Source organism: Podarcis pityusensis (genome assembly GCF_964106645.2).
Source record: "Podarcis pityusensis genome assembly, chromosome: 2".
Lineage (NCBI taxonomy): Eukaryota > Metazoa > Chordata > Lepidosauria > Squamata > Lacertidae > Podarcis > Podarcis pityusensis.
The window spans coordinates 30,484,402-30,510,803 of NC_138029.1; the positions used below are offsets into that span (position 1 = coordinate 30,484,402).

A 26,402-nucleotide genomic window follows, 5' to 3' on the forward strand; every position below is an offset into this window, starting at 1 on the left:
GGATCCCCAGTGTAGATAAAGGTAAAGGATCCCTGGACATTTATGTCCAGTTGAATTTGACTATGGGGTGTGGTACCAGCATTTGTCCATAGGCAGCTTTTCTGGGTCATGTGGCCAGCATGACTAAACCACTTCTGGTGCAACGGGACACCGTGACGGAAGCCAGAGTGCATGGAAACGACGTTTACGTTCTCGCTGCAGCAGTCCCTATTTATCTACTCACACTGGTATGCTTTCAAACTGCTAGGTTGGCAGGAATTGGGACAAAGCAACGGGAGCGCACCCCCTCATGCAGATTCGAACTGCTGACCTTACGATGTGCAAGCCCATGAGGCTCAGTGATTTAGACCACAGCGCCACCACGTCCCTTACCTCAGTGTGGCACCCATGGGTGCCAGAGTGCCCCTTGCTGCTCCTGACTTTTTTGACATTACAGGGTATTTTTCCCCCTGGTCAGGTGGGTTAGAGGCAAAAAAAAGAGAGGCTTTTTAAAATCACTGTCTGATGTTCTGATGTCTGATGAATCACTGGGACATGTTGTGGTGCTACCCATGACATATTTCCCCTGGTCCAAAAAGGTTGGAGGAGTCTGGTGTATGGGATATAGAAGGGAGGAGATTCTGGTGCAACCCCAGCTCCATTGGAAAGGAGCAGTTCTTTTACAGCTACTGCAGCAGCAGCCCCCAACCCTATTCCAGGATTGCTTTTTGCTCTTTTAGCAGTGGGGAAATGGGCAAAGTTTCCTGTTTCCTCCCACCCTGGAGGTGAAATTGACAACGGGTTTATCCAAGAACTCTACAGAAGAAGAGAGCAGGACAGAAGCAAAAGGGGATAGCGAAGCTGGATGGCAGAAAGGCAAGCAGGTAACAGAGAGAGGTAGGGTTTACACACAGTCAGTCACCAGCCCTATCAAGGATTGCAACCTCCAGACCACATGAGGCAGAAGCATTATATGAGTTCGTGCCTGAAAGGACTCTTCTGCAATTGCGATGGAAGCTCAAAAATAAATAAAATCTACAGTTTTTAAGGGACGCGGGTGGTGCTGTGGGTTAAACCACATAGCCTAGGACTTGCCGATCAGAAGTCGGCGGTTCGAATCCCCGCTACGGGGTGAGCTCCCGTTGCTCGGTCCCTTCTCCTGCCAACCTAGCAGTTCGAAAGCACATCAAAGTGCAAGTAGATAAATAGGTACCGCTCCTGCGGGAAGGTAAATGGCATTTCCGTGTGCTGCTCTGGTTCGCCAGAAGCGGCTTAGTCATGCTGGCCACATCACCCGGAAGCTGTACGCCGGCTCCCTCGGCCAATAAAGCGAGATGAGTGCCGCAACCCCATAGTCAGCCATGACTGGACCTAATGGTCAGGGGTCCCTTTACCTTTACAGTTTTTAAAGACTGGAGTGATGCTTATATAAGGACAGGAATGCAACAGTTCGGGAGAGGTGTCATTTGGGCTATTGTAAATCAATGGTTCCCATGCCAGATAAAAAGACTAGTGTGGTTTCTCGACCACCATTCAGTCTGGCCCCTTTGACATTGCTGCTCCCCACCCCACCCTTTTAGTCTTGTAACTACCATCCATTGTGCATCTTTTTTCTCACATGCTCATAGCAGCACAACCTGCCCCTTGCAAGAGCAGGAATAGCTACCATGATGCCCTCTAGGGGTTGCAGACTCTCAACTCTCGCCATTCCTGGCCACTGACCATGCTGCTGGGAGTTGAGAGGGAACCATGTCCTGCCTTTCAGCCTTTTCAGTTGATGCCATTTCTTGCTGCTATCTTCTGATGGCTAAACCAGGTTTTAAGAACATGGATTGATAATGACCACCGTTCTTGTTTCTTCGATATTCGCATTCATCTAACCTTGCAGACAATTTGACAAAAGTTACTATGCAGCAACAATACTTACTGGTCTGCTTGCCTTTTTTCTTCTTCCTTTTTTGCATACTCCTGCGAGCCGTTTTTGGCTCTTCCAACTTTAACAAGAAATTCCCTGCCTGGCTGCCTGGAGGCAATTCCTACTTGTTATAGGCAGAGTGGCTGTTTTTGCAAGCCAGCATTAATCCCAGCATCGATAGGCCATATGTTCTCCTGCGCTGCTTTACGACGAGCGCTTCATTGGCGGCTGCCTTAACAATGCACTTATTGCTAATATTTAACAAAGAGCATCCTTTCTTGTCCTACCTGCTCACTGCCTCGCTCTGTCTGTATTCTGTACTCTTTTGTTCAGAACAGAATTCTCTCTCCCTCCCTCTCTTTCCTTGCAGCTCATGCAGCGAAAATTGCCTGGCTTGGTTCCCTAATCCCAGCCCTTGAAATAACAATATTAAACACTCTTGGTAACCCTTCTGGTCAGCTCTCCCCATTCCTGCCCCCTCCCTGGCTGTGGAATGTTATGCCATACTCCAGTGGGTTTTGAACAGCGGTGCCAATCTCTTTGGGTGGTGCTGGCTGGGCAAGTGTTGGAGTTCTCAGCAGAATATAAATTGGTGGTGGGGGGTGCTTTAATCTGCCAGGCAAAAAAAGGACCCTTTGAGATTCTCTGCTCATTGCTAATATGCTAAGAATCTGAGAACAAGAATCTTTAGGTGTTTCCAGTGACTTAGTTTTTTTTTTTTTAAAGGCTTGATTGTAATTAGCATAATGAGTTCTGACTTTTATTTTTGCATGGATGGATAGGGAGGAGGGAGGCAGGGAAAGCGTTGCAAAATGACCCATTGATTCTTTTTTTCAAAAATAAAATAAAATAGAATAAACAAGGCTAAGAAAACTCTCCTTTTCCAGGCTGGACCAGCTGGAAGGTAAACATTTCTCTTCATGCTGTGCTAAGAAATCACATTTTCCGTCTCTAGGATTTGGGGGGGGGGGGGGGCGAGAGAAGTGTTACATGTCAATTGATTTATTAACAAGCTGAAGCCCAGGCGCAAAGGACCCCCCTCTTCTGTACAGAATGTAAAGACGTATCTTTTGGCTTTTGCAATACTTGCCTTGTTTTAAAAGGAAGGTCAGGTTCATGTCCACGCCTGCCTCTCAATGGTTAGCTGTGTTAAGCTGCAGAGGGGTGTGTGACTGTGTTTATTCATAAGTGTCAAACGACTAGACCTGTCACCGCTAAGCAACTGTAACAACAAAAATGTTGAGGAAAATCCTTTCCTTGGATTTACCGAAGCATGCCTCACCTGTTTAGCAAGTACATATATGTGTGTGTGTGTGTGTGTGTGTGTGTAAAATGGGAGAGTGAGCGCACTTATACATGAATGTACAACTTGCATTTGACTGGCTAAAGCAGATTAAAGCACATGGATTATTTCGTAGCAAACTGCTAACAGCTTCTTCTTCTTCCTTTTTGCCATTCCCATTTTAAATTAAGCTGTTTATCCTCTTTGCATCACTTATAGTAGCTAACAAACCTTTTTAGTGGAGGAATCGTTGGCCATGCTTCTGTACCAGAATCCTGAAAATATCAAGCTCTTTGTTGCTTAAATATATTGGAATATGTTGTATAGATTAAAATATGCAAAGTAGGCGAAATTGCATCAGTTTCACTGAATGGCTCTTTTGGGCCAGTCACTGACTGGAATGTATATTGGGCTAGAGGGGCAACAAAACAACAAAACAACAAAACAGCAACAAAAAAGAGGAGTGGGGAAATGTGCAAAATGGACACTTCCTGCCTGCTAATGTGCCACATGATCACCTCTGGCATCTCTCTATTATTAGCAGACTGTATTTTAAGAATCATGGCTAATGAGGACATGCATTTTCTCTCTAAATTAAAAATTAGGAGGCCTATCAGAACTGGTGTAATATAAAAAGACTTTGTGTATTAACGGATTCCATGCTGTGCATAGCTGAACACTGGCCAGGCAGATTCAGAGGAATATCTAACCTCCACTTCAGGCACAGCCCTGGCTGTGAAATTGCCCTGGAAATTGTCTCTTTTCTCTCTTCCCTTCCTCTCCCTTTTAATATGTTGGAAATGAAGTGGGGTTCTACAAAGGATCTCTCACTCACACACACAACTGTGTCCTTGTGTTGAGCCAGAGCAGTAAGGGAGCTCGCCTTTAATGCAATGATAGGGTTTCTAGAACGAGCTATAATCCTGACCTTTTCTATTTCCTATTTTATTGTTATTAAGCGTCCCACTAAAGGAGTGTGCTGTACTAAACATGGTTTAGTACACAACTGGGTTGAGTACACAACTGGGTATTTTCATCTTGGATCAAAATGCCAAACAAAATAACTTGTCTGAATCCTGTTTTGTGTGTGCACGCTCACGTGTGCACACATGCACAATTTTGGATTCTCTGAGAGAAGAGTAAAGGTCTGATACGAAAGTTTCCCATATAGCATTAGCATGGATACTGAAAATGACTGACATTGCTGCAAGCATCACTCAAAAGGGCTTTTGTTTTCTATTTCCCCACTATTTGATGAGGAGCAGATGCCAGCACAGACAAAATATAAACAGTCTGGGCTTTGAATATCTCCGTAATCCATTTTTAAGAGAGGAATATCTGTTAACCGATAAACTCAGAAGAATTATTAGCTTATATATATATAGATTGTTGAATCCGCTACCTAACGTTGCATGGAAATTTCATGTAAGCATTGCTCCCCCCCACCTTCCATCTTTTCCATTGTGCGTAGCTAGGCAAATTTGTCTGTAGCAGGAATGTTCCTAATGCAGTCCCTAGTGACCTTTGTGGCCATGATTGGCAGGCTGCTGTCAAGGTAGAACTTTTGCCTCAGTGGTGGGAAGGAGCAGAACAAATGCCAGAGGACAGCTCCAGCTCCCTTGGGGAACTGGGCTAAAAAGGTGAAAGAATCGCAATTACAGGAGGTTTTCTAGCACAGAAAGTTAATTAGCTACTTAAATAGCATTTAGTGGCACTTGCTAGGGGGAAATGGACACATAACAAAGGTCTGTGTGCATGTGCATGAGAGAGAGAGAGAAGGAGGGAGGGACCCATGCCAACATTCTGGCATTGGGGGCTACAACATTTCCAGAAGTCAGTCTTTCTCAAGAATAATGGGACGTACTTGGTTAGTGGAAGGAAAGGGAATTTAGACTTTGCTACAGTCCTGGACTGGATGCGGGTGGTGTCCCAGTATCATGTTAGCAATGAAAGAATGCACCTATTGATGCCTTTGTCCTTGGAACAGTTAGCTTTTAGGTGCAGTCTAACGATACAGCTAGGGTTGCGGGTGGCACTGTGGGTTAAACCACAGAGCCTAGGACTTGCCGATCAGAAGGTTGGTGGTTCGAATCCCTGTGACGGGGTGAGCTCCCGTTGCTCGGCCCCTGCCAACCTTCGAAAGCACGAAGTGCAAGTAGATAAATAGGTACCACTCCGGCGGGAAGGTAAATGGTGTTTGCATGCGCTGCTCTGGTCCGCCAGAAGCGGCTTAGTCATGCTGGCCACATGAACCGGAAGCTGTACGCCGGCTCCCTCGACCACTAAAACGAGATGAGCGCCACAATCCCAGAGTCGTCCACGACTGGACCTAACGGTCAGGGGTCCCTCTACCTTTTACAGGCCTGGACAAACAAAAATTGAAGATGCAATCGCCTTCATTTTTGTCTAAAGAATATTGCACTTAAGGTAAAACAAGGGATGTGCAGTTTCTCCTCAATCCCTGCTCTCCACCTAGATTTTATATTAGAAGTTCTTTGAAGCAGGAGCCTGTGTTTTTGCTTAATCTGGAAAGTGGTGTATGCATGCTGGTGGTTCTATAGACATAAGTCTAATCTTTGAATTTGAAATTCTGCCGCAGAGCTGTTGTCCTATTGCTGAATCTAGTGGGGTTTTTGCTGTTGTAGAAATATCTAATCCACTTTCAAAACAAAAATAAAACTGCAAAATGCAGCAGTCAGTTCCAGAATTTAAATTGTAGGTGTTTTTTTTAAAAAAAGTTTTCTTAAATTTTCACTTCCAGAAATTTCAATTTAAATTGTTGAACAGGCAGAGAAATCTAGGCCTGCATTTGGAGGTGGAGCTCTTAATATCATGGCTTGTTGCCTTGTATGGCTGGTCAGCAGATCAGCGTAGACAAAGGAGGAAGCCAAGATGTAGATGCTTTGATGAGCTTATTATTTGGTGTGACTGCTAACAGAAAGGCCCGCAAAGCAAGGAGGCACAGAAGGAGCCCCTTGGAATTGGCTTAGTGTTTCAAAGCGGGCACGATACAGCACCACACACAATTACCCCGACTCCAGTGGAAGATTTGCCACTGGCTTCATTTCAAGCTTCACTAGATACTAGATTATGATTTTTAATTGCTTTATTTAGACCCTGAGACTGAAAGCGAATCCTTTCATTCAGCTTTTGCTCTAGATCAGGGGTGGCCAACTCCCAAGAGACTGCGATCTACTCTCAGAAGTAAAAACTGGCAGTGATCTACCCCTTTTTTTGGGGGGGGGGTTCAGGTCAAAATTGTTGAGCTTTTTTTAGGGAGGAGGAAACCCCCGATTATTCAAAATACAAGCCTAAGCTCAAGGGAAAAAGGGGAACAACCACTCAGCAACAGATCACTGCGGGGAAACAAACAAACAAACAGCCTCCCTAAGTAAACTCCGTCTTCCATTATGCAGATCGTGCAGCAATGGAGGCCGGGACAAGGGGGCAGGGCTGGAATCTATTTTACCAACACTAAGGAAAGGGATTGCCAAAGAATTGATGCTTTTGAATTATGGTGATGGAGGAGACTCTTGAGAGTCCCATGGACTGCAAGAAGAACAAACATCCATTCTTAAGGAAATCAGCCCTGAGTGCTCACTGGAAGGACAGATCGTGAAGCTGAGGCTCCAATACTTTGGCCACCTCATGAGAAGAGAAGACTCCCTGGAAAAGACCCTGATGTTGGGAAAGATTGAGGGCACAAGGAGAAGGGGACGACAGAGGACGAGATGGTTGGACAGTGTTCTCGAAGCTACCAGCATGAGTTTGACCAAACTGCGGGAGGCAGTGGAAGACAGAAGTGCTTGGCGTGCTCTGGTCCATGGGGTCACGAAGAGTCGGACACGACTAAACAACAACAACAACAAAGGAAAGGGATCCAGCAATCAACTGTGATCTACCAAAACCTCATGGGGATCTACCAGTAGATCGTGATCGACCTGTTGGACATCCCTGCTCTAGATTGCTAAACTACATGGTTGTCCCTTATGCACATAACAGGAAAATCAACAATGGCACATCTTTATCCATGGGTCTCTGTGTTAGGCACAGTACCACATAAACACAAAAAAACTAGGTTCCAATGCCTGTTCTCATTGTACCCAGGCAGATACCTATGGGAAACCCGCAAGCAGAACCCAAGCACAAGAGCACTTTCCTCTCCTGTGGCTTCCAGCTACTGGTATTTGTTCTAGCAGAACAAACAGAAATTATATATGAGTTATGTACACTTCTTTTAATGAGTTACCAACTACAGGAGCATCACGACCTGGTTAAAACCTAGATTACGACTGTTAAATTACACAACTCATTTTCATTGCCAATGTGGGAGTTGAATGCCCAATATGATATCTGGTTTTAGATGTAAATATAGGTCCCTGTGGTCAGTCCTCAGTCTAATTGGATATACTTGTAATTATGTCCTGCATCTTATTTTATAAGTGGATGTTGTCAAATTAGTACGTTAATTATCATGTGATGATGTAAGCACTATGGTATAAGGATTGCCTAAACTAAAAGGAAACTGTATTCACACCATCCTTTGAAGGAACTCCTGAGAGTCAACAGATACTTCCAAAGGGTCCTTGGCCAGCAACGAAGAAAACATCTGAATGACTTACCAGCTACTTTGAATATGGAATCTTTGCAAACTGAGAAAGTTAGCTTAATTGATGTAGCAGCACAGACTAGTTTGGAGTGAGTAAGCTGCCCCTATCCTTCACAGCTTCCATGGTCACTTTTTAATTTTTAAATTTTTAATAATGTTCTTTGTTTTGGAAGGTAGTTGAACCCTAGCCTTGAAATACTTTTGGGGAAAATTCAGTATGTATCCTTCACCCCAACTCTTCTGTTGGGCTCCCCAAGGAAGTAAGCTCTTCTCTTACCTTCACCTGTCTTCTTCAGTCTTTCTGACAAAAGGCAGATCACCAGTTCTTCCATGGTTACCTAACAAAACAGGATTCTGGGCCTATTTTTTGCTTGTTTGGACCAAGTTAACTGCTCTTTCCAGTATGCAATCTGCTCAGTCTCGCAGCTGCTTTGGGAGTCAAGATGGTGGTTTCCCCAGGGCATTCAGAATGAAATAAGATTTGAGTTTTAAGTTTCCAGAAATCTTGAGGACTTGTGGGTAGTGGATTTTAAAAAGATGGACCTGTGCAGGAACAGCTGTTACGCTATTTCCACTCCCCACCTAGCTAGTCGCTGAGCTGCTGTTCTGTGCCAGAATGTTCAACAGATGTGTTGATTTTGCTTCTGTCTGTTGCATAGTTTTGATAATAGGTGCACTTTCTGTGAGACGGAAGTCATTTTGGAATAAGGAAAACCTCTTTTTTATGGGGCAGAAATGGTGGAGCTGAGGTGGGGGGTAACGGGGTGAGAGAGCTTGGGAGGCAGGAGACCCAAGAAACGGAGAGCCCAAACAGCTGTGAATTACTTATCTATGATCACTGAAGATGTGCAAATAAAAGAACTTAAAAGCAAATTTGGAGATGGTTAGAATATTTCTGTTTAAAGAATTAGCATGTACAGTGGTACCTCTGGTTGCGAGCAGGGATCCGTTCTGGAGCCCCGTTCGCAACCTGAAAGGAGCGCAACCTGCATCTGCGCACGCGCTGGTTGGGATTCGCTGCTTCTGCGCATGCGCGTGATGTCATTTTGCGTGTCTGCGCATGCACAAGCGGCGAAACCCGGAAGTAACCCTTTCTGGTACTTTCGGGTCGTTGCAGGATGCAACCTGAAAACATGCAACCTGAAGCAAACATAACATGAGGTATGACTGTATTTAAATTTGAAATGTTTCTGGTAGTAGATCATTGGGCTCTACTGTGTGTGTGTGTGTGTGTGAGAGAGAGAGAGAGAGAGAGAGAGAGAGAGAGTACACAGACAGAGAAACTGACTTCAAGCTGTATTGCTGAACTTGGTCTCTCCTGCACATCAGGGGAGGGGGCTCTGTTAACAATGGAGCCCTCAGCTTGGCTGTCTAGGGAATGTGTATTGGAATGCAATGACCCAAACCACTGGTGAATGCTAAAAATAAGGCTCTTCCAGTGGTCTAGTTCAGTCTGTGGCCCTGGTTTGGGGGGCACTGTTTTCAGGATAGGAAAGCATGCTGGTGGGGATGTTCTGCACAGGCATGCTGAGTGTGTGATTTCTTCAGCGTTCAGTGCCTACATTGTTCAATAAGCGGATTAGAAAACACTGCATAAAGTGGCTTTTCAGGGGGCTGCTTTTATACCTGCTCCTTGCCTTGTTTTGCAAACCATGATTTCACAGTAGAGCCCATTCAGGCTGTTCAAATGGATTGGCCTTTTCAAGATCTCAGAGGTCACAGTTTCAGATTCACTTATTTCCCAGAGCACTGCTGTTTTTCTTGGGGCAGGAGGGAGGATGATTTCATAGGGGAGGGAAGGAGTTACTTTCTGAAATCCGGACCCTATTTGGGGGGCAATATATCTCCTGAGTTCAGTTGCTTAACATGCCGAAAAGCTTTGTCTGGCTTGTTGTCCCTAGTATTTTGTGGTTAAACAGCTGTGCAGCCACTTTGTCTAAAAATGAGATGTGTGATGCTACCAGCTGAGTTTCTATGTGGTATCGTATTTTGCATTCCTAGAGTAAGGGTGCTGAAATCCTGTTCCTTGACTATTCGTTTGAGGGAAATATGCCACGATATAAGCAGGGAGTTATTCTTACATTTGAAATGGTTCCTCTAAAGGGTTAGTGTGTCTTCTGATTTGCATATATTTCAATTTGAGATGTGATGGGAAGTAGGTGGTTTTTGTCTGCAGAATGTATACATGCAGACTATGGAATTTCATTCCTGTTATTTCTGGAGAAATGTGGCCAATGTCACTACCAAACATTTCTCTGTGATTAAAGGACCTAAAGCCCTTTCCCTTCCAAGGTTCTTTTTCTACCACAGAATAGCCAGTAGAATCATAGAATCATAGAGTTGGAAGGGACCCTGAGTGTCATCTAGTCCAGCCCTCTTCAATGCAGGAATATGCAGCTGTCTCATACGGGGATCGAACCTGTAACCTTGGCATTATCAGCACCACGCTCTAACCAACTGAGCTATCCATACTACTGTTTGTATGCTAGCCATTTGAGGTATATTTGTATAAATAGAAGAGGCCTGCTTGGGAAGAGATTTTAGAGCAATGGTCGCCAACCTCTTTGGGTCTGGGGGGCACTTTTGGAATTTGAGAAGGTTCCTACTGCCAAAGGTGTGGCTTAGCACTAAAAAGCTGCTGACTGCAAAAGAGCAGAAAAAGAAAAGAGATGGGAACGTAAAATGTTTCAAATATGGAAAAAATATGTTCAGGTGTTGATTTTGTTTTGTTTTTGGTTCACAAAAAATGTTTGGAAAACTCCCTTCTTTTCTGGACACAGTTAAATCTTGGTTGTTATGTTCCCCCTGTTGCTGGTTTGCTGCTGTGGAATAGAGCTGGAAAATAAAGATAACTGAATGCAGAAATAATTTTGAATTACTACAGCCAGTCATACATGCACAGATACACACACACAGAGAGACACACACACACACCATTCTTAATTCTGGCTGGCGAGTGTTTTTTTTAAAAAAAAGATATTTAGGGAATGGAAAAGAATAGAATACAAACACAAGGAAAATACATGAAAAATGCATAAAATGAGCTTGACTCGAACAATACTGGCTCATACTGGTATGATGTTTAAGGCTGACTATCATCTGCAAGCTTCTCAAAATTAGGGCTGTATGAGGAGAGAACAAGGATTATGCTTCTGCCTTTTCACTGTGCTGACTCTCCCCAAACAGCTTTGGAACAATCCATGCTGTGGACCAGGCAGAGGTAAAGGTGATAACGGTGATGCCTTTAAAATGGGTGTCCCCCCAAAACAACAACAACAAAATTGGAACAATCAGGAAAAAGGTGGTGATAATAATGACAACGACAACAAAATGTCTTTGGTAACAGGTCTGGACCTCTGCTTAAGACTTCAGGGTTCCATTGATAGGGTGAATATTGCAGTACTGAGCTAAATAGACCAGTGGCCTGGTTCTGTATAAGGCAGCTTGCTACATTCACATGTTCATGTGACAGGCTGACACTGATGTAGAAAGTGCTTAACAGTTTTTTTCTTTGCCCTGCGAGAGAGGCTGCTGCATCTGTTTTACAAACTGGAAGCTGTGGTCAAGAGAGGGTCAGTGCCCGGCCACCCAGTGGGTCTGGCAGAAATGGAACTCAGAGTCAAGTGGTTTCCCGAAGTCCTTTCACAGCACAGGAGCCACAAGCCTTTTAGCTGCTTCCACTTTGGCCAGCATGCTTGAAACATTGCTTGCTTCTCTCTTTTTTTAAATATTGTCCTCTCAGCATTGTTGCACTTTGAGGAAACCTACCTGCTCTGCTCACCAGCCCTATCTGGGAATCAAGCACAGACATTGGTTTGAAGCTGGTGTTGGCCAACCAGTGTTGCCTGTTGGGAATTCATAAACCTGCTGAAGTGAGAATGAGACATTAGGGTTACTGACTTGAAAAAACATGCACACAAATTTGGACTTTTCTCTAATGCCACTTTGCAACTTGGGGAATGCTGTGCCTTCTGATTAAGTGAAGCTTAATGAAAACAGTTGGCGTTTTTTTTTTTATACTTCCAGCTTTCTTTTTCTTTTGCTCAGAGCATTTTATTCTTGCAGCAATGGATAAAGGTTAGACTGAGTTGATGGCTTGCCCAACACCACAGAGTGAGCTTCATAGCCAAGTGGGGTTGAGTCTGTTTCCCACATCAAAATCAAGCCCTCTAGTTCCTATACCGCACTGGCTCTTGCAGTTTGTAATTTTCAGGTAATTTTTCCTGCCTTCTTCCTTTCTTCCTCTTTTGGTGCCACTCTCTCATGGTGGTGTAGCGAACCGTGCGAAAGCCACATGACTCGCTCAGCCAGCTCCAACTCAAGCCTTGATCCCAACTCCCAGTTCCAAGAGAATAACGTTCAAGTACAGACCTCCCGGTGGGATGAGCAGCAGAAGGTGTTTGCCTTGGAACAGATCTGTGGTGTCTTCAGAGTCGACCTGGGACAGATGCGGTCTCTTCGCCTGTTTTTCAGGTAGGATAATTCCTTTGGAGATGGTCTGACATGCCTTCCCTTGCCCTGTTACCTAGGAGAGTGACACGGCAGCAGGACCAGGGTGAATTTCCATCTTTCATTGTTCTCTGAGTGGAAGCCCACCTAGGAAGTTCTAATGGTATCAGGTGTTCTTTGTGAATGGTGGAGTGCTCCTCTGCGTCCGTCTTTCAGACAGCAGATTACCTGTACATCCTCTATGCATTCTGAACCAGTGAGCCAAGACTTACTGTCTCTATTTCTTCCCACTCCCACCACCTTTTTTGAGAGGGGATTTTACTGGGCTGGCAAAAAAATATAATGTGGTGATTTAGTAGTAGGCCAGATTCTATATATCCATACAAGTGGCTCTTCCTACCCAGCTTGGAATCCATAACTTGCATAAAACTTGGCTTCCTGAGGCTGGGGCTACACATTACCTCAGCAAACATGGATGTCTGCCAAGGTAATATGTAATTTTAGCCTGGGAATTTGCTTCTGTTCCAATTTCCCCCTCCACCTCCACAGTGGTACCTCGGTTTAAGAACAGCCCTGTTTATGAACTATTTGGTTTACGAACTCTGCAAAACTGGAAGTAGTGTCCCGGTTTGCGAACTTTACCTCGGTCTAAGAACAGAAGCCGAACGATGGAAGGGCACCGGTGGCAGGAGGCCTCATTAGGGAAAGCGCGCCTCGGTTTAAGAATGGTTTCGGTTTAAGAGTGGACTTCCAGAACGGATTAAGTTCGTAAACTGAGGTACCACTGTACCATGGTTTCAAAGGAAAGGTTTAAAATGTGAGGCAGTGAAGGTATTATAAAACTGTTGCCACATACCATTTTCTTGTGACACAAACTGAGCGAACATAGTCTTTCAGTCTGGCTGAAGGTTACACACCACTCTTTCTCTTCATGCTCAGGTAGCTGTGGAGCCCTGGGAGAACATAGCTGCTAGGGAAGATGCCTGAGCTTATGGAAACCTAACTTTTCCATCCTGATCTGTTCAGACTCCCCAGGCTACCTAGGAGAGCCTGAAACATTTTGGAGCATGAACCCAGAAGGAAACTCCTTTTGTTTCTTAAACCCCAAGGCAAAACGCATTGAGTAACTTGAGGAAATAATGGTTTTACACTGAAAGGAGGAAGGTAGCCTTAGCCAGTGTTTGAAACTCCCATTGATCTAGGCACATTTTGTGACAGGGAATTTCATTAGCGCGAGCTGTTTCTGAGCTCTGGGCGCAGTACTGCGCCTAAGATTTCAGACAAAAACTGCAGAGTGGAAGAAAAGGAGGACCCTTTTCTGCCTCCCCACTTCCAGCTACTCTCTGAAGACTGGAAAAGAGACCCTCTTAAGAATATTAGGGGGGGTGGGCAGGGGAAGGACTAGTCCAGGCATGGCCAAACTTGGCCCTCCAGCTGTTTTGGGACTACAACTCCCATCATCCCTAGCTAACAGGACCAGTGGTCAGGAATGATGGGAATTGTAGTCCCAAAACATCTGGAGGGCCAAGTTTGGCCATGCCTGGACTAGACCATGTGAAAAATGAACATAATGTTTTAGCTGCAGTTCATTCATTTTCAGCTTTGCATTCTGGTTATAAAAAAGCGTGCCTAGACATTCCGTTGTTGCGCCCATAACTAGGATTAAGGTGTGCCATTTAGCTCCTAGCTTTCATATCTCAGTTTCTAACATTGGCCTTAGCATAGGAAATAAATGAAAGGTGAAAACAAACACTAAAAAAAAAAGGAAACTGCCTTACACCTAATCAGATCATTGGCTCACCCCACTTGATGTTGTCTGCATTGATTGGAAGCAACCCTCCAGGGTTTTGGGGATTCTTTCCTAGACATGGATACGCCAGGGGTTGAACGTGAGACCTTTTTTATGCAAATTGCATGCTCTACCTCTGGACCTTTAATGGGTATAGTATAGTATAGTATAGTATAGTATAGTATAGTATAGTATAGATGAAAATTGACATTGAATTATGGGACATAAATATGGGCATGCACCTACTTTATACACCAGTTGGAAATCTTGGAACGTGCTCAGTTTATGGCATCTGAAATGTATGTCCGTACAGTCCTGTTCCTTCAATGTAAATTCATGAAAAAGAGCTTCCTTCCCAGTGGCAAAGAGCAGTGCGATGGAGCCTGGCCTTTAAGCCCTTGCCTAAGCCTCTGCATGCCTTTTTACGGCATATTTGTTGATAGTGCTTCAGCAACCAAGGCCTCTGGAAGTAACTCAAACCACTTCCCAAAGCAGCAGCACTCGCCATAGTGTTTTGAACCCACTTACAGAATCCCGCTGAAAATGGATTTAAAGTTTAAAGTGTGTGGTTTTGCACCGAATTGTTGCAGTAAGGTGTTTATGACATTGGCACCCCAGATGATGTATGGGATTATCCCATTTTCTTCTCACAGATAAGTGTGTAAGGTAGCATTAGATAGTGACTAAACCAAGCTCACTCAGAGACCTCGTGGGCATGTTAACACTAAGCCAAACCATGTGTCCCACTGCATTTGAGGCACTCCCTTGGCCTTACACCAGGCATAGGGAACCTGTGGCCCTCCAGATATTGTTGGACTCACAACTGCCCAGCCCCAGCTGGCAGCCCCAGCCGGCATGGCACAAGGTTGAGGGCAATGAAAATGTCAGTCGAACAACATCTGGACAGCCACAGGTTCCTCACTCCTGCTTACATCATATTTTGTATATTCTGTAGCTCACTCACTAAATTGCCTCTTTGCACATCCTCTTTCCTCTTTGGTTCTGATTTTTAGGGCCTGTAACTGTTGAGAGCATAAGTTTTTCTGGGGTCTTTGCTGTGTAAACAGGAAGTATGCATTTCTTCTGTTCCATAAAATTCAGCTCCTTTTCAGGCTACCAAGTGGGATGGGGGGTGGGGAACAAGAGGAAGTCTCTTCATTTAGAACGGGGAGAGCTGAAGGGCTATGGCTAATTATCCTATTAATCACAGGTAAATTAACAGGATTTGCATATAATTTTCATAAACATGACAGCTGTTACACTTATACAGCAATTATTTATTTATATGTTTTCCCTTTTTTTAAAAAAAAAAATTCCCGCCTTTATAGCGGGTACACATCATTCCAAGGGAGATTTTCAACAAATGTGTCACAATTTAACAACGAAACCCCCAATAACAATGCAACATACAGTCAGATACAATATGAGGGTTGTTTTTCTGCTGTTGCTGCCCACAAATACAAAGTTGTAATAAATAAAAAAAATTCCAGTAGCACCTTAGAGACCAACTACATTTGTTCTGGGTATGCACACTTTTTTATTTATTTTGACTGCGTCAGACCAACACGGCTGCCTATCTGAATCCACAAATACACAGATAGCTAAATACAGTGGTCCCTTGGTTCTCGAACTTAATCCCTTCCGGGAGTCTGTTCGACTCCTGAAACTGTTCGAAAACCAAGGTGCAGCTTCCGATTGGCTGCAGGAGCTTCTTGCACTCAAGCGGAAGCCTCATCGGACGTTTGGCTTCCGAAAAACGTTCGCAAACCGGAACACTTACTTCCAGGTTTGCAGCACTCGGAAGCCGATTTGTTTGACAACTAAGCCGTTCGAGAACCAAGGTACCACTGTATCTGAAATGTGTATTGATTTATAGAACAACGTTGACATGAAGCGATGAAAGGTTGGAAGCCCTTGACAAGCTAGCTTTGTTTGTTTCCTCCATTTCAGTCCTTGAGCTGCCTCTGTTATTTAGCTCCTGTTTTTGGTTTTTACAGTTCCAAGTGGTGTATGAATAACAATGAGGACTAGAGAACATGGAGTTACAAAGGAAAGCCGGGGTTCTTGGTTGTGGGGGAGGGTTATATTATTTATTATAACACATTCAGTGTTTTATGTATGTGTGAGAAAGACAGAGAGAGAGAGGGCTTTGTGCCTGTCCGGTGAGTGTGCGTTGTTTATGTGGGGAATGTGTGAGTGTGTGGTCTCTGCCTGTGCAGGATATTTTTGTGTGTATGTATATACATTGGCCATACCCACTGGTGGCATGTGGCTGAACATCCCTTGGGCTGGAAAAGGTTAGCCACTGCTGATTAACGCCATGAGTCCTGGAGTTCATTTGAGAAGCAAACTGGTCTTGGCAGCCGACTCCTTTGCCCAGGCCTTCACGATCTACTGGCTGTGGGGGGCGGGCACTGTTCCACCTGATACTGCTTTTGTTTGTACAGTGCCTAGCATACCAGGACTCTGGTTGATTACCATAAACAACCTGGTAAGTACTGCCAGATGTAAGCAAAAAATAAAATAAAAAACCCACCCCAATCTTTTTTTGGGTACCAAGAAAAGTGCAGTGTTCTCTGCACTGTGAGACCTCACAAGCGCCAATTGGGCCATGAAAGCTCATAATCAGAGCAGTGTGTGCTCTGCAGGGGGCGAAATGAAAATGAAAAGCAACCTCTACACCCGGGGTGGGGGGGAGGAGAGGGGGAAAGCAAAGTATGTGCTCAGAATATATTATGCAAACTAAGGTCAGATGATTTGCATAATTCATTTTGATTGCAGTTTGGAGTTTTCAGAGAACTTGCCATTTCGGTCCTTGCAGATACATTCTATGGGGAAGGGGGGGACCGAGAGAGAGAGGGAGTGCAATGGAGGAGGAAGGAATTGGGGTGCTTGAAGCTTGGGAAATGATGTAGAAAAAGATGGCTGTCGATGCAAGGCACAGACTTCTGATTCCTGGAAATGCTCCCTAAATTGGTTTGGTTTTTGAGTCTTAAGAAAGCATATGCTTCAATGAGAGGTGCCTAAACCGCATTAGATTGTGTAGTGCGGTTCACATTTCTTTGGAAGAGTGCTGTATATATTCTCAGCACAGCCATGCAACATGCATGCAGGACTCACAAATGTTGTTTGCGCTATCTGTATTTGAACAACGTCCCACCCCCTAGATGTTCCGACCAGTAAACTGTGCTCTTAAGTACATATTCCCCCTTTTCTTTCCCGGTCCCTCCACCATTTTCCTTCAGTGATGAGGCATGCACCAGTGGGCAGCTGGTTGTTGCCAGCAGGGAAAGTCAGTACAAGATTTTCCACTTTCACCACGGCGGCCTGGATAAACTTTCCGAAGTGTTTCAGCAATGGAAATACTGCACAGAGACCCATCTCAAAGACCAGGTAAGCTGTTATGTCCAGAGTAGACCTGGGGAGCCTCCACACACCCTCTCCACCCCTAGTAGATGTGGTCTGTGGATTTCTAGCTAGAAATGAAGAAATGTGAGCAGCATCTCTTCTTGTTTCTGACATGTCTGGAAAAGTGGTGGCAAGTGCCCTGGAAGGCTCAGAGGCCAACAGTAGATAGAGCCAGAGCTAACCTACCAGGCCAGGTTCAAAGCTCTTGTATTGATATGCAAAGCCTTGGGCAACCTGGGTCCAGAATACCTTATATCACTCTGGAGGAGGGAGGTTAGTTGTGCCCCTGTGCTACAGAGGCCCAATTGGCCGCATCCAGAAGTCAAACATTCAGTGCTGCCAGTCTATGCTGTGGATCACTCTTCTGGCAGAGACTCAGCAGACAGCCTTCCTTTTTATACCAGGCGTCTCCTGAAGATATTTTTTGTGTGTGTGTGCTGACAGGTTAAAAAAAGAAGAAGATCGAGAAGATTATTTTGTACTGCCTTTACAGGCTTTTGTACGTTGCTGATGTTTTCTGGGAGGGCAGTTTATAAATACTATTATAAGTGAATGAATGAGTAACAGAGCCAACCAATTCTAGTTTTATCCCTTTCCTCCTCCCCCTCGACTGGTTGAAAGTAAGAAGGCAAGGCAGGTAAGGGCTGGATGGCTGCCTGGCTGAGAGCCAATGTGGTGTAGTGGTTAAGAGCGGTGGACTCGTAATCTGGTGAATTGAGTTCGCTTCTCTGCTCCTCCACATGCAGCTGCTGGGTGACCTTGGGCCAGTCACACTTCTCTGAAGTCTCTCAGCCCCACTCACCTCACAGAGTGTTTGTTGTGGGGGAGGAAGGGAAAAGGAGATTGTTAGCCGCTTTGAGACTTCCTAGGGTAGTGATAAAGCGGGATATCAAATCCAAACTCTTCTTCTTCTTCTTCTTCTTCTGAGGTTGGTGGGGCTGTGCCCCATTCTTGCTGGCAGGCCAGCTTCCCTGCTTGTCTGAAGAGCTGCCAGGGGTTTGTAGACACTGGTGATGCACTTCCCTTGGTTTGTTCTTTCTCTTGCTGGAGAAGGGGGCCATCCAAAGTATTTGTTTAATCCAATATTGGGGATTAACGAGGAGCAGGCTTACGTAGGTTATGTAAGCTCCTGGCAAGGTGACACTGGGTTAAGAAATTTTAGCCAAACAGGAGTTTCGAATAACGGAGGATTTGCTTTATTGGGCAGAGTGTTCGCCTTTATAAACCTCTTCTGCAACTAGAAGATTTGGGCCTCGTTTCATTTCCTTTGCTTCTTGTGGCCTGCGGCAGCCTTATAAAATAGGCCAGCTGTTTATATAAACGGCGAAACCACAGATCTAATTCTCTCAGAGTTCTCTTCTGTGCGTTATGTGTCCAGTATGAGCACAGGGTGAGTCCACAGATCGGGTGGAATTTGAACTCCAGTCCAGGATGCAGCAAGTGTCCTGACTTGCCCATCCTGTCTCTGCAATTAGGCTTGTGCTGAGTGTTCAGTCTATGACTTCTAGCCGTCTGTATTCAAATGATGTTTTGACAAGGCCTATTGGCATATCTTGCTTCATTCTGCACAAAGGCCTTGCAAAGGCCGTAATTATATGTTTAAAGATACTAGAGATGCTTGTTAGAAACAGTGATTTCTTCATTCCCTTCCTTCTCCCCAGCCCCCCTCCCCACTTCTTCCCCTGCTGCTTTCCCCTCATTATAGTACCATGGGGGCTTCCATCTGTGTTGAGTAACCTTTTGATTTTTAAATTAAATGTCAGCTGCAGTTTTCACCCAGGAATGGCAAGCGTCCTCGGAGAGCCTGGCACCGCTGCCTTCTCTCCTTCGTAACAGCAGCCCTTTTGTATGTGGCCAATCAGATGTAATTTATTGCGTGCATTCCTGGGCAGGCTCACGATATTGCTGCAAGCCGTGTTAGCTCTGATCTTGGGCAGGGGAGGGTGGGAAAGGCAGCCAGCCGAACCAAGCAGTGCGTCATGTCGCTCTGATCCTTAATTACTCCCAATTACGCTTGCTGGCTTGGGCTGGAAGTCTCCCCAAACTTCCAAGGCTTTGCCGCCCTCCCAGGACAGTCTCTCTCCAGACAAAAATCATCTTCTTTTTCCGCTGTGGCGACCTGGATATAAGATGTCCAAGCCATGGGAATGGGAGGTCAGGCTCCTGCAGCTATTGCTCTAGCCCTCTGTCCTGGTTTTGTCTCCCAATTAGCAGCTCACTGACGTGAAGACCTGCATGCAGTTCTCCATCCGAAGGCCCAAGCTGCCCTCCTCGGAGACCCATCCAGAGGAGAACGCTTACAAGCGCCTGGATGTCTCTGCGTGGCTCCATCATCTAAATGAGGCTGGGCAGGTAGAAGAAGAGTACAAGCTGAGGAAGGTGAGAGAGAAGACACAGTGGCATGTTTTGCTCTGCTGGTTCCAAGAGAAGAAAGGTCTCCCAAGTGGAGCGTGGAGCAGTTGTGCTTATTTGGCCTCCAGGAACCTTTGCACGTCTTCCCAGCCTTTGGCAACGGGGAGGCAGCACCTGTCAGCTCCCTGCAGGCTAACGTAGCAACTCTCTGGATCTCTGGTTTGTTGCTGCATTGATTGCCCAGCAGTTTGGGACACGAAGACCAGTGAGCATTTCTAGGGGTGCTTGCACAGTATGTGAAGGCCTATAAAAGCAATTGAGACTGTCTGGCTTTAAAATAATTAAGGGCTTTGGGGTGGGGGAGGCGGTATGTGAGTCTGGGTCCAAGTGTGAAGTTTCCAAGATTGGGGATTAAGCAGTGACGTGAGAATGATGTGTTAATTGTATAGCCTCTCCAGGGGGGTTATTGACATTGAAATGAGTTTGATTTGTGTCTCCCCTGGGAAAAGGGGGGGGGGGCTCTGCTTTCCCTCTAAACATGTGCAGATTGTGGGGCTCCTGAATCTCAAGGCGTCACTTGTCAGAGGAGGAGAGCAAAAGAGGTCCAGTTTCAGAAACTGTGGCATTTTCCTCTGTTGCAACCTCTTTATCATTTCCCCTCTGCCCTCCCTTCCTCCCCAGGCTATTTTCTTTGGTGGGATCGATGTCTCCATCCGTGGTGAGGTCTGGCCTTTCTTGTTGCGCTACTACAGCTATGAATCCACTTCAGAGGAGAGGGAGGCGCTCCGAGTGCAGAAGAGAGAGGAATACTTTGAGATCCAGCAGAAAAGGTAATGAGGGGTGGCAGTGGCTCCAACTCCAGACTTTCAAGGTTTACATATTTTCTTTCTTTCTTTCTTTCTTTCTTTCTTTCTTTCTTTCTTTCTTTCTTTTAATTACTTTTATAAATGCTGAACTACTTTGTTCTGTAAACCTCAGTCCTAAACCCCAGATCTGCTGTGTGGAAGGTTAGGATGGGGAGGGTGAGGGAGTCAGCACATCACATTTTCCTGCAAGTGTAAGGACTTTAGTCCTTCTGCCTCTCAGGGGAATGGAGGGGACTTTGAATCCAGCAGGTACATACCCAGTTTTGTGTGTGTGTGTGTGTGTGTGTGTGTGTGTGTGCGTGTGTGTGTGTGAGATGCCTCTTTCTCCCCACCCTCCCTTCCTCAGCCATTCTTCTTTTAAATCTTCCCTCCCTTGGCAATTGAAACAATGAGGGGGGAATTAACTATCCCCAGAAAATGAACCTTCACAGTAGGTCCAATGTCACATTTTGGGTGGGACGTATACAGAAGAGAGGCAACTGCTCTGTCCTCCCCAACTGCCCCAGATCTCCTTTATTTTGACCCTTACCTGAAAGTACTCCCAGGTCCATTGGCATAGCTGTCAACATTTCCCTTTTTTAAAGGGAAATTCCCTTATTCCGAATAGGATTCCTTGCAAGAAAAGGGAAAAGTTGACAGCTATGTCCATTGGCAGCAGTGGGTGGTTTGGGAGTGCACTCATGTTGTAATGTGGCGCCTAGGCTCTCCCTGACACCGGAGGAGCAGAAGGCATTCTGGCGGAATGTGCAGTTCACGGTCGACAAAGATGTGGTGAGGACGGACCGCAGTAACCAGTTTTTCCGAGGAGAGAACAACCCCAACGTGGAAACAATGAGGTGATTGTTGTAACCCATTAGTGCCCCCCAAAATACACTGAGAACCTTGCACCCACTTGGAAAGCCCAGATGCATCTGTGTTTTGGACACCCAACCTCATACGCTTCCAGGTAAACCCTTTCAAAGGTGGGCCGGGCAAAGCAGGTGGAGCCTGCAACAATATTGTAATATGGAGTGCTCCTTTTCATGTTGCCAGCCAGCCATGCCCATTGCCACTCCGCTCCACTCCATTCCATCCCCCAGCTACCCTAACAGCGAGTCAGCATTCTGTGCCTACTGAGCATGCTCACAGGCCCTCCAAGTGTCCCTATTTCCCAGGGACAGGCCCAGATTTCCCAGATTCCCAGGCCATCCCGGTTTCTGATTTGCTCCCAGAATGTCCCGCCTTTCCTTAGGACGTCCCTGTTTTCATCTTGGAAATGTTGGAGGGTATGGTAGGATGTCCCTACTTTCATTGGATAAATATTAGAGAGGGTATGGAGTTAGCCAACCCCCAAGCCATCTGAAGGCAGCCCTGTATAGGGATTTTTAAAAAATGCTTAATGTTTTATAATGTTTTTTATACATGTTGGAAGTCGCCCAGAGTGGCCGGGGCAACCCAGTCAGATGGGCGGGGTATAAGTAGTAAAATTATTATTATGGAATAAGAGGTCCCTAATTCCATTGGAGAAATGTTGGAGGGTACATGCTCAGGCCTCTCTGGGTTGCTCCACCATCCCAGCCTCACCGTCTGGTCATTTGACCATCCTCTTCCTAGGCGGATCTTGCTGAACTATGCAGTGTACAACCCTGCCATTGGCTACTCCCAGGGGATGTCTGACCTTGTTGCCCCACTTCTCGCGGAGGTCCTGGATGAATCGGATACATTCTGGTGCTTTGTGGGTTTGATGCAGAACACGATCTTCATCAGTTCCCCTCGTGATGAGGATATGGAGAAACAACTGGTGAGAATTTGACCTTGGAGCACTCTTCTCCCCCCGCCCACCTTATTTATCTCTTTTCTTCCTCCTCCGCACTCCATTTGCCCTTTAAATCCTAAATGAATCAGAAATGTGAAATCTGCATCCATGATGGATGAACTTACCTGAGGAAGTTGTAGTAGCTGCAAGGAGGAGGAGGTGCTGTATCCAACATGTAGGATATACAGTGGTGCCTCGCAAGACGAAATTAATTCGTTCCGCGAGTTTTGTCGTCTTGCGATTCTTTTCGTCTTGTGAAGCACGGTGTCGGGAAAGTTTTGGAAAAGCTTCAAAAATCACCAAAGTCTTTAAAAACCTCAAAAAAGGCTACCACACCGCGTTCTATGAGTTGCTCCTCAAAGTCAAGTCGCAACTGTATTAACGGTGTTAAGAAAAAGGAAACAAACTTGCAAGACGTTTCCGTCTTGCGAAGCAAGCCCATAGGGAAAATCGTCTTGCGAGGCAGCTCAAAAAACGAAAAACCCTTTCGTCTAGCGAGTTTTTCGTCTTGCGAGGCATTCGTCTTGCGGGGCACCACTGTACTGGTGACACATTGCTCCAAATGGCTGCTCCCTACAGCTTCGTGTAAATGTGAAATGACACTGGGAAGAGGATATTACCCTTCAGAACCCCATAGCACAAGTGGCAGTGGGGTGAGGAACAGTTGCCATGGAGGCCCTGAATTCATGAGCTGGCAACCCAAGGCAACCTCAGCATGGATGTTGGTCACCTAAAACCACCGTTCTGGGTTCCTCCGACATCATACCCAAGATAAGCTTGGTCAAGGAGGCTGTTGGGGCATCAGGGTGGGAACTACACCAACAGCATTTGCAAGCTGTCTCCCAATACCAGGTGCAACCTTCCAGTCCCACTCGAAGGGATAGCGAGAAGTTAACTCCTTGCGGACTGCAGCAATGCGTCCCTTATTCCCATCCCACCAGTCTGAGGTGATGTCACACTGAGTACATGGACAGGTAGACCTGAGTCAGATCTAACCATCCCAGCAACCTCCACTCAGGCCTTGGTGATAGGCACCAGGTCAGCCCCACTCATCCACGATCAAATCGTGGACGAACATGGTTTTTCTACAGACCGACCTGATAGTCAGCAGCAAAACCACCAGACTATTGAGGCCATAAGTAGTGCACCCACTAGCACCAGGGATAAAAACGTAAAGGGACCCCTGACCATTAGGTCCAGTCCTGACTGACTCTGGGGTTGTGGCGCTCATCTTGCTTTATTGGCCGAGGGAGCTGGCATACAGCTTCCAGGTCATGTGGCCAGAATGACTAAGCCGCTTCTGGCAAACCAGAGCAGCGCACAGAAACGCCGTTTACCTTCCCGCCAGAGCGGTACCTATTTATCTACTTGCACTTTGACGTGCTTTCAAACTGCTAGGTTGGCAGGAGCAGGGACCGAGCAATGGGAACTCACCCCGTCGCGGGGATTCGAACCGCCGACCTTCTGATCGGCAAGCCCTAGGCTCTGTGGTTTAACCCACAGCGCCACCCGCGTCCCTGAAGCACCAGGGATACAGTGCTCCTAATAGGACTGCTTGCATTAGTGAATGAATTAGTTTTATTCTGTGAACCGCCCTGAGACCCCCAGGTATAGGGCGGTATATAAATTCAAATAACAATAACTATAACAATAACAGTAACAGTAACAATAGAACCAGCTCTTAAGAGGTGTGCCTGCTCCTGCTGAGCCTGAGGGGTTTGGGGGCAGGAATGCCCAGTGGTCTAGAGGGGAGTAGTGGGGTTTTCTTCCCCTTCTCCGGAGCTGACCTGAGCTCCCCTTCCACTTTGCCAGATGTACCTGCGAGAGCTGCTGCGGCTGATGCACGTGCGCTTCTACCACCACCTGGTCTCCCTTGGGGAGGATGGCCTTCAGATGCTCTTCTGCCACCGCTGGATCCTCCTCTGCTTTAAGCGTGAGTTTCCCGATGCTGAGGCTCTGCGTATATGGGAAGCCTGCTGGGCTCACTACCAGGTAAGGTTTAAAAGGGGGCTGGAGGAGCGGGGCAGTTAGAAGGGTCCTTTTTGTCGGTGGGGCTCCTGCACTGCTCCATGGAGGATGCTGAATGGGGGGATGTTGCCGGTTGCAGCTGCTGTCCTTCCAGGCCTCTCTCCCCTCCCCCAGCCATGACTGTGACGAGCTCTGTGTGTGTGTGTGTGTGTGTGTGTGTGTGTGTCCCTCCCCCTCCACACTGCTTGCCTTCTCTCCCACTGTTTGCCTCTGACATTACACAAATCGATGCAAATTTCACCCTGACGGTTCATTACTGAGCTCCTGGGCTGTTCTTGCTGCTGTCGCAACCCATCAGCCAAAGCGGCCCTCAGCCTGCCTTGTGCAGTGGGGTTGCTGCAACCCTGGCTTTCTCTCCCAGCTGCGGATGTTGCTGTGTGAAGGGCAGGCGCGCGCACATACACACAGAGGCAAGCTAATTTTCAACTTCCTTGTGAGGTTAGCCCCAGGACTGAGCAGCGTATGGTTTCTGTCTGACCTGGTCTCGTCTGCAGGAAAGGAGGTTGCCACCAAACTGTGTTCGCCGTATGCTGCTTGCTCGCATTACTCTCTGCCAAATAGTTGCTCTCTGGTGGTGGTCTGGGAAGGGGGAGGGGAGATTGCTTTGAATCCTCGTGGCAGCGATTTCACCGCCCTTTGCCAGGTGGTTTAGACTCCTGTGCTCCTAAAACTCATTGTATTAAACAAGTAGAACATAGGCAGCCAACGTGGTGCCCTCCAGAAGTTGCTGGACTCCCAGCCCTCAATAATCTCTAGCCAGCATATGGCCAGTAGTTGGGGATGATGGGAATGCAAGTCCGGCAAGATCTGGAGAGCACAACTTTGCATATCCCTGCAGCAGATCTTAATTCTGTGTGCAGAATTATTCAGAATGGAGCGTTTTGTAAATTAAGTGTTAACGCAGCATATCCAGTACCTAATTTGTTGGTTGCTCACTTGAAAACATTTTACTAGAAAAAATATTCCCTCTCATGCCTTTACTTCTTCAAAGTGAAAACTTTGGGTCAAAAAACTTACAGACTTGCTAGATTTCATATACTTCAACACTGTAGGCTTTTGTCTTGTAAACAACCAGTTCTCTCAGAATGCATCCAGATTTTATGCATGTAACTGGGCAGACTGCCAGGATTTGCAGTCTGCCTTACTAGTTTTGACTTCCTCTTTCTCTGTGGCCCTGATTCAAGAGATTTCTGCATTGCTTTTGAAAGTGTATAGCTCTCTAGATTTATTGTAATGCGTTGCCATCCTGTGCTTCTTTTAATAAGATTAGGGTGGCATACATGATTTCTCCACCTCCTACTTTATCCTCACAACAACCTTGTAAGGTAGAGCATGTGACTGACTGCCCCTAGACCACCTAGTGGGGATTTCAACTTGACTCTCTTCAATCACACAACAAAGCTCTAACCTCTACACAACAGTACCACAGCATTGTGCGAAGTACAGTGCTGCCTTTGTCTTTAAACTTCTGCCTAACAGTGGTTGGGAGAGAGTGAATAGCTTTTCCTTCTCACCTTGCCACATCATTTATAATTCCCATTACCTTTCGCATGCTCCTACATTGAAGGGGTTGGACTAGATCCCTCAGGATCTCTTCCATTTCTACAATTCTACGATTCTCCCATTCACTGGCTTTTTTTTAAGCCAAAAAGCTACCAATGTGATCTTGTTGCCACAACCGGTGCATCTTTCTAGCCCTCCTTCCCTTGATCATTTTCTTCTCTTGCTGCTGCAGACAGACTATTTCCACCTCTTCATCTGTGTGGCTATTGTGGTGATCTATGGAGACGATGTCATTGAACAGCAATTGGCCACTGACCAGATGCTTCTGCACTTTGGGAACCTGGCCATGCACATGAACGGGGAGCTCATACTCAGGAAGGTAAATTTAAAATTGCAGATCTTAAACAAACAGACAGACAGACAAAAA

The 26,402-nt window shown here is 46.0% G+C and overlaps 1 protein-coding gene across 7 annotated transcripts in view; it reads left to right on the forward strand.

Annotated features, from left to right (window-relative positions):
- Window positions 1–26,402, forward strand: part of TBC1D16 (TBC1 domain family member 16) — a 57,723-nt gene that overhangs the window by 30,039 nt on the left and 1,282 nt on the right. For 4 of the 7 annotated variants that reach the window (XM_080993695.1, XM_080993694.1, XM_080993698.1 and 1 more), the window contains 8 exons: window positions 12,061–12,258; window positions 17,269–17,416; window positions 19,643–19,810; window positions 20,465–20,613; window positions 21,351–21,485; window positions 22,243–22,429; window positions 24,257–24,436; window positions 26,208–26,354. In XM_080993695.1, the coding sequence (XP_080849821.1) occupies window positions 12,061–12,258; window positions 17,269–17,416; window positions 19,643–19,810; window positions 20,465–20,613; window positions 21,351–21,485; window positions 22,243–22,429; window positions 24,257–24,436; window positions 26,208–26,354 (1,312 nt within the window). The remainder of the gene's footprint in view (window positions 1–12,060; window positions 12,259–17,268; window positions 17,417–19,642; window positions 19,811–20,464; window positions 20,614–21,350; window positions 21,486–22,242; window positions 22,430–24,256; window positions 24,437–26,207; window positions 26,355–26,402) is intronic. The other 3 variants (XR_013982419.1, XM_080993697.1, XM_080993699.1) reach the window with 3 other exon arrangements.